Here is a 12,006-nt window from a genome sequence, read left to right on the forward strand (position 1 = left end):
GCAGCTACTACCTTCTGCAGTCCTTATTGGAGAATTAGAGTTGCACGAAGCTTTTTAACAAGTTTTTATCTTGAGACCAAGTATAATCTGTGTTGGAATTGCTGCCCTGTGAATTCCAAGCTCAGGGCAAAAGTAGGGTAAAGGTAGATACAAAGTAGAAGCCAAAACTCTAGCAAAGAGACAAAATCTGGAGGAGCTGCAGATGGTTTTATTTTTATTTTTTTAAAGAAGGAATACCTGCAAATTTTCCTCTGTGCAGCAAACAATAAATTGTTAAGTTTAATAATTTTGCATTAGAAAAGAAACCTGTATTTGAGACATTCAGACTATCAAACAGGAAGAAAAGAATCCTGAAACATATCTCTCCTAGTTTATGAAAATTATATTGCTAGATGATGAAAGAAAAAAACTTTCCAAAACATGGGGATGAGGATGCAACACAGCTACACCTGTGCTTCTGAATTTAAAAGAAAAATTATCAAAAGATCACTATGCTCCAATTTACAAATCTCTACATGTTATGGTGTGATAATAATTTGGATGTGCTGGTGAGCCCTACATAAACTGAATGTCTTTTTAATTGAAAAACTTTTCAAAACAACAGATTGAAGAATAACTAAATTAAGAAAGCTATTTCAGGTAACCGGTTGGGGATAGAAATGAGGCAGTGAGAGACGTTTTGTGGAAATCCGGACACAGGTGAAGGAAAACGTGAAGTGGAAGTTGGAGTATCTGAGGAACCGGAGAAGAAACCCAAGGAGAAGAAAGCCACCAGAAAGTAAAAGAGCATGGCAATGATGAAGGAGATTCTCCGATCCAGAAATCTCTTGCTCGTTGTTCTCATTCCACTGCTGTTGCTTCCTCTGCCACTCTTATACCCCAGCAGTGTAAGTACATTTTCATTTTCTTTTTAACAAATCTTCTGAGTGCAGTAGGTAGTCATGTTGGATAAGTCTGCAGTGTGCAAAAAGAAAGGCAAAGATCTAAATAAGCATAGTTCTTAGAAAAATCAAGGACTCAAATTTGAAGGACTGAGAAGCCATCACAGTAAGAACCAGAGCTACCTTGAGTCATGTCACAAGCAGAGCTGAAGAACCAGGTGAATCTAATAAAGCACTACTTTAAAGCAGGAATGTTGTATCTCTTCTTTTTCTACAATAACGTGTTTGTGGAGGGGGGAACAGAACAAACATATCCATAGAATTCTGAGATGTCCTTAAAAGGAATACTTTTAGTGTAATTAGCTTTTAGTGATAAGTATGCATGGAGGGACTGTCAATTTAGTGTGGGTTTATAGGGTAGCAATTCAAGTGAGGCAGGAACTAGGACTCAGTGACAGACATGTAGCATCATACATGGCATAGACTACTCTGAAGCAGCTGTAGGTACCTCTACTGAAACATTGCAGCTCTGGCAGTGGCTGGTAAATGATGGCTCAGAGACATACACAACAGTACAAAGAAGGGAATAGTCTGCGCTTAACACACAGACCAGGGAATGGTAGTGAATGCAGCTGCACTCCTAACGCTGTTTTGGAGCTACTGAATATTCTTGCCCATGAGATTAGCTTTTCTTTACGCACACCTCTGCAGTTGTAAACTATAAAATAACAATGTTTTCCTACCTTACAGAGATGATGTTTAACTTATCAAAATTTGCAATGCATTAAAAATTCTACAGCTGGTGCTTCCATAATTCTATAGAGAACTCTGGCCAAATCATGCAGCAGTTTCCATTCCTTCCTCTATCCTGCTAAAGATTAATTCTTCCTTCTAGTACCAGAGGATTTATGAATACTACTACTTTATCAAATAGAAATGCAAAGGATTAGAAATTGTATAGCTGTTTTCAAAAATAAAACTGTAGTATTTGGTTTGGAGAGAAAAACAGGACTCATAGAAAGGAAATGTTCCTACACCACTGAACTGTATGTTGCACTTTGAATGAATTTTTCTGCTCTGAATTTCAATGTGTGTCATCTCGACTGTCCTCTTATAGCAGTTTTCCATCTCTTTGAGAGAGAGGAAATAAATGATAGACAATCATGCATTTCTTCAGAGAACAGCAGGGCTCACCGTTTCACAGAGGCTTGTTTTAAAAGAGGGTTTAATCTCCCCCAATGTCACTGGAAGGGTGACATAAGAACAAATACTCCCGGGCATGTCCATATGGCACTGTAACAGCATCATGCTCCATGTCCCTTGAGAATCTCTCCTAGGAAACGTTAGATTCATTGCACTAAAATTTGTCATTCATGTTTGCTTCCTAGTGGATTCAGAGGCACAGGATGCAATAAGGAAACTCTTTAGTAACAAGGGAATTGTAATAGTGTCCTATGGGTGCTGAAACAGAAGTTCACTGACAGTATTGTTGCAAGAATTGCTATTATACAGTACAAGCTCCTCTGCGCTATTACTCTGCACCTCATGCATTTCTTTACTGCTAAGTGATATGAAAAACCATCAGATGTTTTACACCCATCATATATACATGAATGACCACAGATGCTAAAATATAGCTGTGAATCTGATCCAGAGTTGGACAAATGTTTGTAATGATATTAAGAAAACATCTACACCAAATAAACTCAGTTGACAACACACTATTGAAGTGGTTTAGTGTAGTATTTATTTTGTTACAACCCATTGACTGTGATTATTTCTTAAACCTGAAGATTAAATTTGTAGCCTGCTGACTTACTTATATTTTCATTTATCAGAAAATTGTATTAGTTTTCTGTCTTTCTTATAGAGATCAGTATTACCAGGTGGTTTACATTTGCATTTCTACAAGGAATCAGCTTGCAGCTTCTTTGATGATATCAGCACAACTCTGGAAATGTCAAAGGAACATTACATGTGTAGTGGCAAGAGCGATCAAAGGGAGCATGGGGACTCAGAACTGTTTGTAGATACGGCTGATGGGAATAATGTCCACAGCTTATTTTCTATTATTTTGTGTCAAGATATGGTTGGATAAAAAATAAACCTGAGAAAATTTGCTTGAATTCTTCTTCCCTTTCCAAAGTTTATATCTGACCTATGACTTGTACAGCAGGTCTGGGACATGGATGAGTGCCTTCCAGGTCATGACACATACAGAAAGAAACATTGTGTGCTTTACAAACTGTGGTTCTTTTTCATTCTGTCCTTATTTCCCTCATTGTTAACAGTGACATGGGATCATTTTTGCATCTTTTTTTTCATCTTTATCCACCTTTTTTCATAAAGCCACCAGTGATACCATAAAGCATGCCACATGAATTCAGTCAGTTGTGGGCAGGGTCTCCTATAACTGCTGATCCTGTGGCCACACCGAACCCAGTCAAGCACATATGGATGACTCCTCAAAAGTCAGCAAGAGTTCCTGAACATTGTGAGACCTGCAGCATCAAGTGATGTTGTCACCTTGACATACCAAATCAGCAGAATGGACCCTAAAGCACAGAACACACTCTGAACAGCCACGGGTAGCATAATTTCATTCACCTTTGTATTTATTTACACAAGCTGAAGGGAGGGAATTATAGTCTGATCCCATCACCTCAAAGATGGTAGTACAGAGGATAGACTACCTCTTCCTTGCACAGATTACCCACATGCCTGCATGCAAAATACGCAGTGCACATCCTTAAGTGGGCAAGTCTCCAACACAGAATTTTTCCTTCTTTGTAATCATTCTGAGATCCTCAGATGTTTTAGTTACAAAAATTTTATGCATGACCCTTATTGTGGAATTTTTAGCCATGGCTTCCTTTCAGTTTTTCTTTTCTTTTCCCCTAAGGGACTGACTGAAGTCAGGTGGTAGTCCCTCCAACCATCACATGTTTTCCTATTCCCTGCTTCAAGCCCTGAAGTGGGTTTGACAGTAATTTTTGTCTGTACAACAAGAAGTGAGAAGGGTGAAATAGTTAAAATTATACAGCCACTACTTCAGTCCAGTACTTAGTAGCTCTGGTGACCATTAAACGTATAAATTCAATTTGATTAAATAGAAGAGATTAATATGATTTCTCTTGGAAATGAGCTGGTTTAAAGCACTGAGAAAAGAAAGAAAGAAAGTTGCTAGACAAGGTGATTAAGTTTTTAGTGGACATTATCAAACTTGGCTTTCCTAGTACTTGCTACCCAGTTTTATACCATTTAAAAATGTGCTCTATTTTAGTTTTGTTTGTAAACTGATTACAGCCTAGTGCATAGGAAACACAAAGACTCAGTGCCTATCCCAGATGGGTTTTGATAGAGATGCAACTTCCCTTTGTCCTATTGCATTTCCGTTGTCTACTTTATTGCTACACACAGAGAGCAATAGAATATAACAATCTATGCTCAAAGAAATTAAAGTATATTTTTGGAGTAAGAAAATAGTTTGGAATAAGATTAGGATGAGATTAGTTTTATTATTTTGTCAAAACATATCTCTTGGATCTTATATCTGCACTGCTTTAAAATAAAAATCAATACTTTTTCATTAAAAAGCATTATTCTCCTCACACAACTGCTGGGTGTCATACAGACCCCATGCAAACATAGTAGTTTTTTAGCAGAAACTAATGAGTTAAAAAATAAAAAATGTGTCAGTCACTAGGTCACAAAAATGACCCTACGCTCTGCTCTGTGGAATACTAACCATGAAGTATAATGTAGTTAAAGGCAACTGAGCAGCAATTTGGCTAATGATTATGAGCCAATCCATCAGCTCCGTGACTCTCATCCTAAAACATTTTGTCTTCCTAGTAGAGAGTGCTGAAAATCTCTGATGCATATCGTCTCACTTTTTAAATTATTTCCATTTTTAAGTCAAAATAATTTGTTTGTTTTTTTACTGAGTGATCACTTGAAGTTGTCACAAAGTGAACACCAGTCTTTGGAGTTTCAAACAGCAGAGCAAATCCATTTTCTGAAATGCATACTTATAATCCATTAATATTAAAAAAAACCCCTCTGATCTCATCCATTCTAAGCCAACCTTCTCTAGCTTCTCTTACAATTTCTTCTTGGTAGCAATGAAGCTACAACTCCAATACAATCTTTTATTGTAATATTTTATTGAAGGACCTGATCATAGAGGACTAGTGAAACCTGTACTGAAGAGCTTAAAACCTAAACCACTCTTCTATAATATTTAAGGGAGAGAAACAAATAAGCATATTTCTGTGTGGTTCAGAGTACTTGTTGATCCATACAGGAACAATCCAGAGCTAAATTTCTCCAATAGCTTTTTTTTTATAGTCTCTAAAGTAATTTGAGTTCATCTGATTCAAGGAAATTCTTTTTCCTGATAGCTTTATTTCAGTTATTTTGGTGGACCTGCTTATCTGAATCAGAACTGTTTAATGTTACACTTTTCTGAAATAGGAGTCAGAGCAAGGTCTGGCAGCTAATTTAAACCCAAGCTTCTTAGTAAGCTGGGCTGCAATTTTTAAGCAAGTAAAGGAAATTGCACATAGCAATCTATCTTAAGTTTTTCTCTGGGCTGTGTTCTGTCTGTTATTACTATAAGCTATACTAAAAAAGAGGAACAGCTGATTGTGGCTTTTTGTTAGAGGTAATGTAGAAAGGACATGTATAAATGTGAATTTAAATACAACCTATTGATTCATTCCATTGAACCCACATCCCTGTATAGTCTTACTTTAGACCTTATTCACAAAACTGATTGTAAAAATAATGAAGTGTAACACACACTCATTGATTTACATAAGGATCTGTGGGAATTGCTTGTGTGGCTTCTTGAATGCCACTTAATTTGGGAGTCATCCAGTCAAGAAACAAAAGTAATGAATTTTTATTTTAACACACTCAAATAGCATTTGTGAACAGTGAATTTTCTAAACAATAACCATTGTGAGCTATGAATCCATATGGCTCAATAAATTCATATGGAACATCCAGTGAATAATGAACAGGTAGATTTATAGAGGCTCTAAATCAGTGCAGACTGACTAGCTTCCACAGAATTTCCAGTTAAACCCATTACAGGAGCTAGCTTTAAATTTGGGAAAGGGAAGGAAAAACAATTTCCTGAGGGTAATTTCTGTAATTATTAGCAGGAAATACCCCCAGGTTTCTAAGCACAGCAAATTGACCCCAAGGAGAACTCCACTGAATGCCATAAATAAAGACATATCTATCTAAAAAATGGACCAGAAGACTTTGGTGGACTAACTGTATTTTCTTGTAAAAATATTCAGCGGGTAGTACTTTTCTTCATCATATACCAGCTCTCTGTGAATGCTCAGCACGGTGTTGTCGTGACTTTCTCTCCCTGAACCTTGGACAGCAGCAAACGTGTTTGATTAACTCTTTTAACCCATTGCCTCTAAGCCTTTCAGGTCTGTGGTCTTCTTCCAAGGGTCTGTGGAAATTACCTGAGAAAATAAAATCAACTGACAGAAAACGTAGGTTTGCCCACTGTTTAAAAAGGCAATCTTCCAGAGTATTTCCCAAAAGAGCCACACTGTTTTATCCACAATATGGCAAATGTGAACATTCTCATCTGATTCTGAAAACTATGGGTTCCTGTTCTTGTCCAATATTGGAGAGAAAGGCATGTAGATATATTAGCTCCACAGGACCAATCTGAGGAGTCATGCTTGAACACTTGGTAAATATTAGATTATGGAAATCAAACAAAATTGTAAATACACTTGGAACTGTTATTTTGCTGATAAATATGTTTATCCCAATGTTTTGCCCTAGCCTATGTGCAAAACCTTTCATTTGCATCATCTGCTGGAACTGGCCTTTCAAGTGGTAACCTAGATTTCACACCCAAACAGCTGCATCTTAGTGGTCCTTAGGCAGTCCTTGTTGAGTTTTATAAGTGCAGGCACCTGCAGTCTGATGAGTCCTATGAATGTGTTCATAAGGTTTCCAAAGCAGGGGCTGGGGCAGTAACACGTCACCTCTGTGCTTTCTCCCTACAGGAAGCCTCATGTGCCTACGTGCTGATCGTGACAGCTGTATACTGGGTTTCTGAAGCGGTACCTCTTGGTGCAGCAGCCTTAGTCCCTGCTTTCCTATACCCACTTTTTGGAGTCATGAAGTCCAGTGAGGTCAGAGCAGTGTGCACTTTTTTATCATTTAATATTCGTTATCTCTGTGAATTATTTGAATAAAACTAATCTTAGTGGACTAGCAAGACTGAGAGGTATGGGAGGAAGAAGTGTACATCTTGTAATGTGTAACTTGGGCCAACCAACTCTTTCTTCTACTGAAGATAGATATAGGAAAGGCTATATTCGCCAAGAGGGCTGTTCATCCTGTCAGCTACTGCACCACTGATAATTCCCCAAACCCATTGCAGCAAACAATCCCATCTTTTCCCTCCTCCAAAACCATGTAAAAAGCAGTTATGGGATAAACTGTAAAGTTTCCTTCGAATTATATTTATTATAGATGATGTATAAGGGAAGAGGCTACATATTCTAAAACCAGTTACCATTTACTGTGTAAGACTAGATAATTTTGTTACCCAGGTGAATGTCTAGTCCTTTTTTCAAACTGTAACCTTAGTGCTGCTTTGTAGCCATGAGTTCTAAGGCAAAGGAGTAGCTGTACAAAAAAGTTTCTATGATCAGTTCTGAATTTGCTTACTTGGGGTTTTTTCTGAATGTTACTTTCTTTCATGTTATGCCAAGGATTTATTTTATTTCACCTACAGCTTTTTTTCCCCTGGTTTTTTCCTCTCATTTTTGAGGGTGAGGGGGCATCACACTTGATTTACAAGGACTAGAAATACAGATAAGAACACAGAAGAATATATAGCAACCATAAAATTGTTGAATTTCTAGCACAATCTAGCACTGGGCATACCCATAAATGGATGGAGCCAAGCATGAACCAAGAGTTTTATGACCTGTCTTAGTCCTCCCAGTGGTGTAACAACTATGTAATATAATCACATACATTTCCATAATGATACAGTTAAATATTTTTCAGGATTTTGTTTTCCTAACATAAAGGTAAAGTAGTTACACATTTTCATTATGAAATTCTGCAGCATATTGGAGAAGGAAAATCTAAGGGCAGCCTGACGGAAATTCAATGTAACATCAGATTAAGTGACAGTGAGATTACTGCAGAGAATATATTATTTGCTTTAAGAACAGTAACAAAACCCTGTATTTTAAAATAAACAATTCTGATGATGCTGCAGTATTTCCAGTCTGCTGTTCTGGAGTGCCAAAGAAACCCAGGGCTCTTGCCTAGCGGTTTAAGCTACAAATAAGTCACAGGGGCTTAAGAACATGAGCCAGTGTGTTGTATATGTGTACATGTGTATTAATAAGAACATTAGTATTCACTTGGTTCTTCAAAATGACTGTGAAAAGAATAAAGGAAAACAACAGATTCTTTGTGCTGCTGGATTGATGGATTCCTTTCATTCAGTCCAAGATCTTTTTTTAACAAAGTAGCAGGAAAATAAAGTAAGTTAATGAGAAAGAAACCAGTGGAAGAAAGCCAAAAAAGTTCTGGCACACAGCTGTGATGGCCAAGTCTATTTAGGTCACCGCTGGGATTTGTTAAATACATATAATTAAATACTTAACTTGCTGCAGCTTTCACAAAACAACATTAGTGTCATTCTTGCACTTTTATGGAGGAGTGTTAGTATAACTGAGGACAATGGAAAAAACACTGCTTCTACTGATTTTAATTGTTTAATTGTTTTAAAATGCTGGCACCTACATTTGGTTAGAGGAATAGTTTTAAAATGAAGAAACAATGTTTTTTTAAAAAATATTCCAGCAACAGCTTGGGAAAAATTTCAGCAGAACTAAATGAAAAATTTATCTGAACTCTAAGCATCTGTTTGTAACTTTTATTTTCTCCCATTTTGTTTGCTTCACACAGGAGAGAGAGTATGTGTGAATGTTTTGGTTTGCTTCATTTGTTATTTGTTGCAGTCGCTTCACAGAACATTTTCTTGTATCTTAGCAAGCCCCACATTCAAAAATGCTGCTTTGGAGGACCATACGTGGAATTTTTTCCTGAGCCAACTGATGATTTTTGTTCATGTCCTTTCATTTAAAGTTCTCTTTCTTGAAACTCTGCCCTATTTTCCTGATACAATGGAGATGGATTTCCATTGTGAAAAGTTCTGGTACAGGGTTTGTGGATCATCACAACAATATCCCAACCTTTCTTTGTTGCATTCAGAGAGCATGTCCCAAAGGACTTTTTTCTGAAACTGTAGGTTCTAGGGATGCCACATTTTGCCCAACAGTTGTACAAGACGTAAGAAATACAAACAAGATAGACGACAACATCTCCAGAATGAAAAAGCAGACGAAGCACATGAATTAGCTGCCTTCAGTACAGAGGTTTGTCTGTGGATGTTTCAGTCTGGGCCTAGAGGAGTATGATTAACTGCAGGCAGTGAACAGTGAACTCAAAGAAGTAACATTTCTCTTGATCTCTTCAAAGCTGAGAAACCTACTTATGAGTGGGCATAGAGCCTTGTTATTTGTAAACACAACATGAAAGAGATTAAAAAGAACATTTTAACTTATGAATTCCTCATTTTCTCCAGCTTCCTGTCAGTCTTTCTCTAGGCAAAAAAATCCACAATACTATTTTTCTTCTCATTCAGTGTACTCTCTTTGTAGGGTATTTACTGCTTTTTTAACTGACTGTTTCCCCCATGCCCTTAATACAGGTGGCTGCTGAATATTTCAAGAACACCACTTTGCTCCTCATGGGCGTGATTTGTGTGGCAGCTTCTGTAGAAAAGTGGAATCTCCACAAACGAATCGCCCTGCGCATGGTCATGATGGCTGGAGCAAAGCCAGGCATGTGAGTGAACCTTTGACTTCAGGGTAATCTGAGGTTGACAGCAGCAGCTTGAAAGAGCAAATAACAACTTTGACTTTCCCATCCCTGGGCAAAAGCTACCTTGGTTTGGTGCTCTTCTTCCTACTCACCTTTCCTTTCAGAGTTTGAAAGCTTAAAAATTTTCTCATCCTCTTTCTGCCACCTCCTACTCCTTGGCTTGTTGTCCCTCTGCTTTCCATTTTTCACTCATACTGATTTTAGTCTCTCTGTTCCTTCTTGGCCTGTTGTTTAGTAAACACAAAAGGATGCTTAAATCCTGTATATGCTGAAAATCGCTGTTTGTCACATCACATGCTGATTTTCACCTGGGGCAGCAAACGGCTTCCAATGATATATTGTCTTATGACAGTTCTCAGCACAAGGCAGTGTTTTATCTGTGCACAGCATGATATTTTGGAACCCACAAAAAGAAAAAGACCTCATGTTATTATCAGCTTATTAATGAAAATGTTTGGCAAGGAGACCTTTAATATTTCTGAAAGTGCCTCAAGGAGATTTCCCTGTGTTGTACTCCAGGTTGCTTCTTTGCTTTATGTGTTGCACCACGGTGCTCTCCATGTGGCTTTCCAACACATCCACCACAGCCATGGTGATGCCAATCGTGGAGGCAGTGCTCCAGGAGCTAGTGAATGCTGAGGAGGAGCATGAGGTCATCAGTACTGCAGGCAGCACCATTACTGAAGAAAACGAACCAATAGGTATTTGTCAATATTGGTCATTCTTTTCTCACTTGTTTAACAGTGACCAGACTCATTGATACACATTATTCAAATTCTATCAAGGTCAGAGCTGTCTGACTTGTACTGCCAAAGATGCTTGTCCAGACTCTTTCTTTTTGTACTCTGATATTTCTTTCAAAAAATGAAAGAAAGTTTCAAGATGTAATTGGAAAATCGGAGCTGGGAGACTATTTATGTTGAATTAGGCCATGTGTGTCATAAACTCTTAGGTCACAGGATTTCACGAGGTTGGAAGGAAACCTCTGAGAAGAAAGTCAAAGAAATGTAGAAGAGGCCTGAAAGTGTACTCTGTGACAATCCTACGCTTGCCCATTCTACCCCTGACGTTCCAGGCTGCCCAGGTCAGAGCAGGTGCCACAAAAAAACATTGATAAGAGCTCTACGGTTCATTTTGTTCATTCCTTCCCAGAAAGAAAGGATTTGGGAAGAAAAAAATCTTCTTTCAATTCACAGATTCCAGGCTGAAAATTATATCATCTAACCTTGCCCATACTTAGGCATGATAGTCTTTTAAATGCCAGAGGCACATGACCAGGACAATACGACACAATAAAATGCTTCATAAAGGTCACAAACCTGGGAGGGTTTGGACAAACTTTTGTTTGCATAGCTTCTCCATGTCCAGTGGTGTGGCCCAGGGGCTCAACTCAGTTCTTACCCCAAGGCCTGCTTTCTCTTCCTTTGTTGCAGGTCTCAGCGAAAAGCATGGCCAACCTTCACTGGAGCTTATCTTCATCAATGAGGAGTAAGAATGAACCCTGTACATCACGACCGGAGATTTGAGCCCTACACAGGTTGCAATGAGATGAACCCAGGAATAGAGTCAGGAAGGGCAAGCAGAAGCTTACAAGTGAATATTTCAGATGTGACTGACAAGGAAGGCTTATATGAGAAATTGGATTAATGTAATGGTCTGGATATCACTCAAGCTTCCCAGTATTCATTTATTTTTTAACACCATGTCCATTTTAGAAAGAAGGAAATTGTTTCTCAGGGTTTGAAAGATCTTTTGAAGTCTGTATAAGAGAGTGCTGTCCATAGAGTTTTATTTCTGTTCCCCTGAAGGAACAGTAATGGAGAGGACTCAAGCACAGTATGGAGTGCCCACAGGACATATCCGGAAGGAAGACACTTACAGAGGATTCCTGAGGAAAATGTGAATTGTCAAGAGCATTTAAGGTGGGGGGAGAGGGGTGGGGGTAGAGGGAACCAAGAACAAACATCCCTCCTCCCCCCAAAACCCCTGTAAAATATTTCTTTTAATATAGACAAATTTCTTCAGAAGTTTGAAACACTAACAGTTTCAACCTGGTCTCTATTTGGAGTAAAATCTAGTAAAGTGAAAAGGGCAAATTAAGGAAAGGACTAATTTATTTGTCAAATTATCAAATTAACCAGCAGCTCAAGATACACAGGAGAATATACAA

At 38.1% G+C, this 12,006-nt stretch overlaps 1 protein-coding gene across 1 annotated transcript in view; it reads left to right on the forward strand.

Moving 5' to 3' along the window:
• The window catches only part of SLC13A4 (solute carrier family 13 member 4), a 26,518-nt gene continuing 14,512 nt past the window's right edge, over window positions 1-12,006 (forward strand). The window contains exons 1-5 of the mRNA XM_074826035.1: window positions 1-887; window positions 6,929-7,057; window positions 9,664-9,800; window positions 10,356-10,537; window positions 11,270-11,324. Of these exons, the coding sequence (XP_074682136.1) occupies window positions 789-887; window positions 6,929-7,057; window positions 9,664-9,800; window positions 10,356-10,537; window positions 11,270-11,324 (602 nt within the window). The 5' untranslated portion in view covers window positions 1-788. The remainder of the gene's footprint in view (window positions 888-6,928; window positions 7,058-9,663; window positions 9,801-10,355; window positions 10,538-11,269; window positions 11,325-12,006) is intronic.

Source organism: Strix aluco, chromosome 5 (genome assembly GCF_031877795.1).
Source record: "Strix aluco isolate bStrAlu1 chromosome 5, bStrAlu1.hap1, whole genome shotgun sequence".
NCBI lineage: Eukaryota > Metazoa > Chordata > Aves > Strigiformes > Strigidae > Strix > Strix aluco.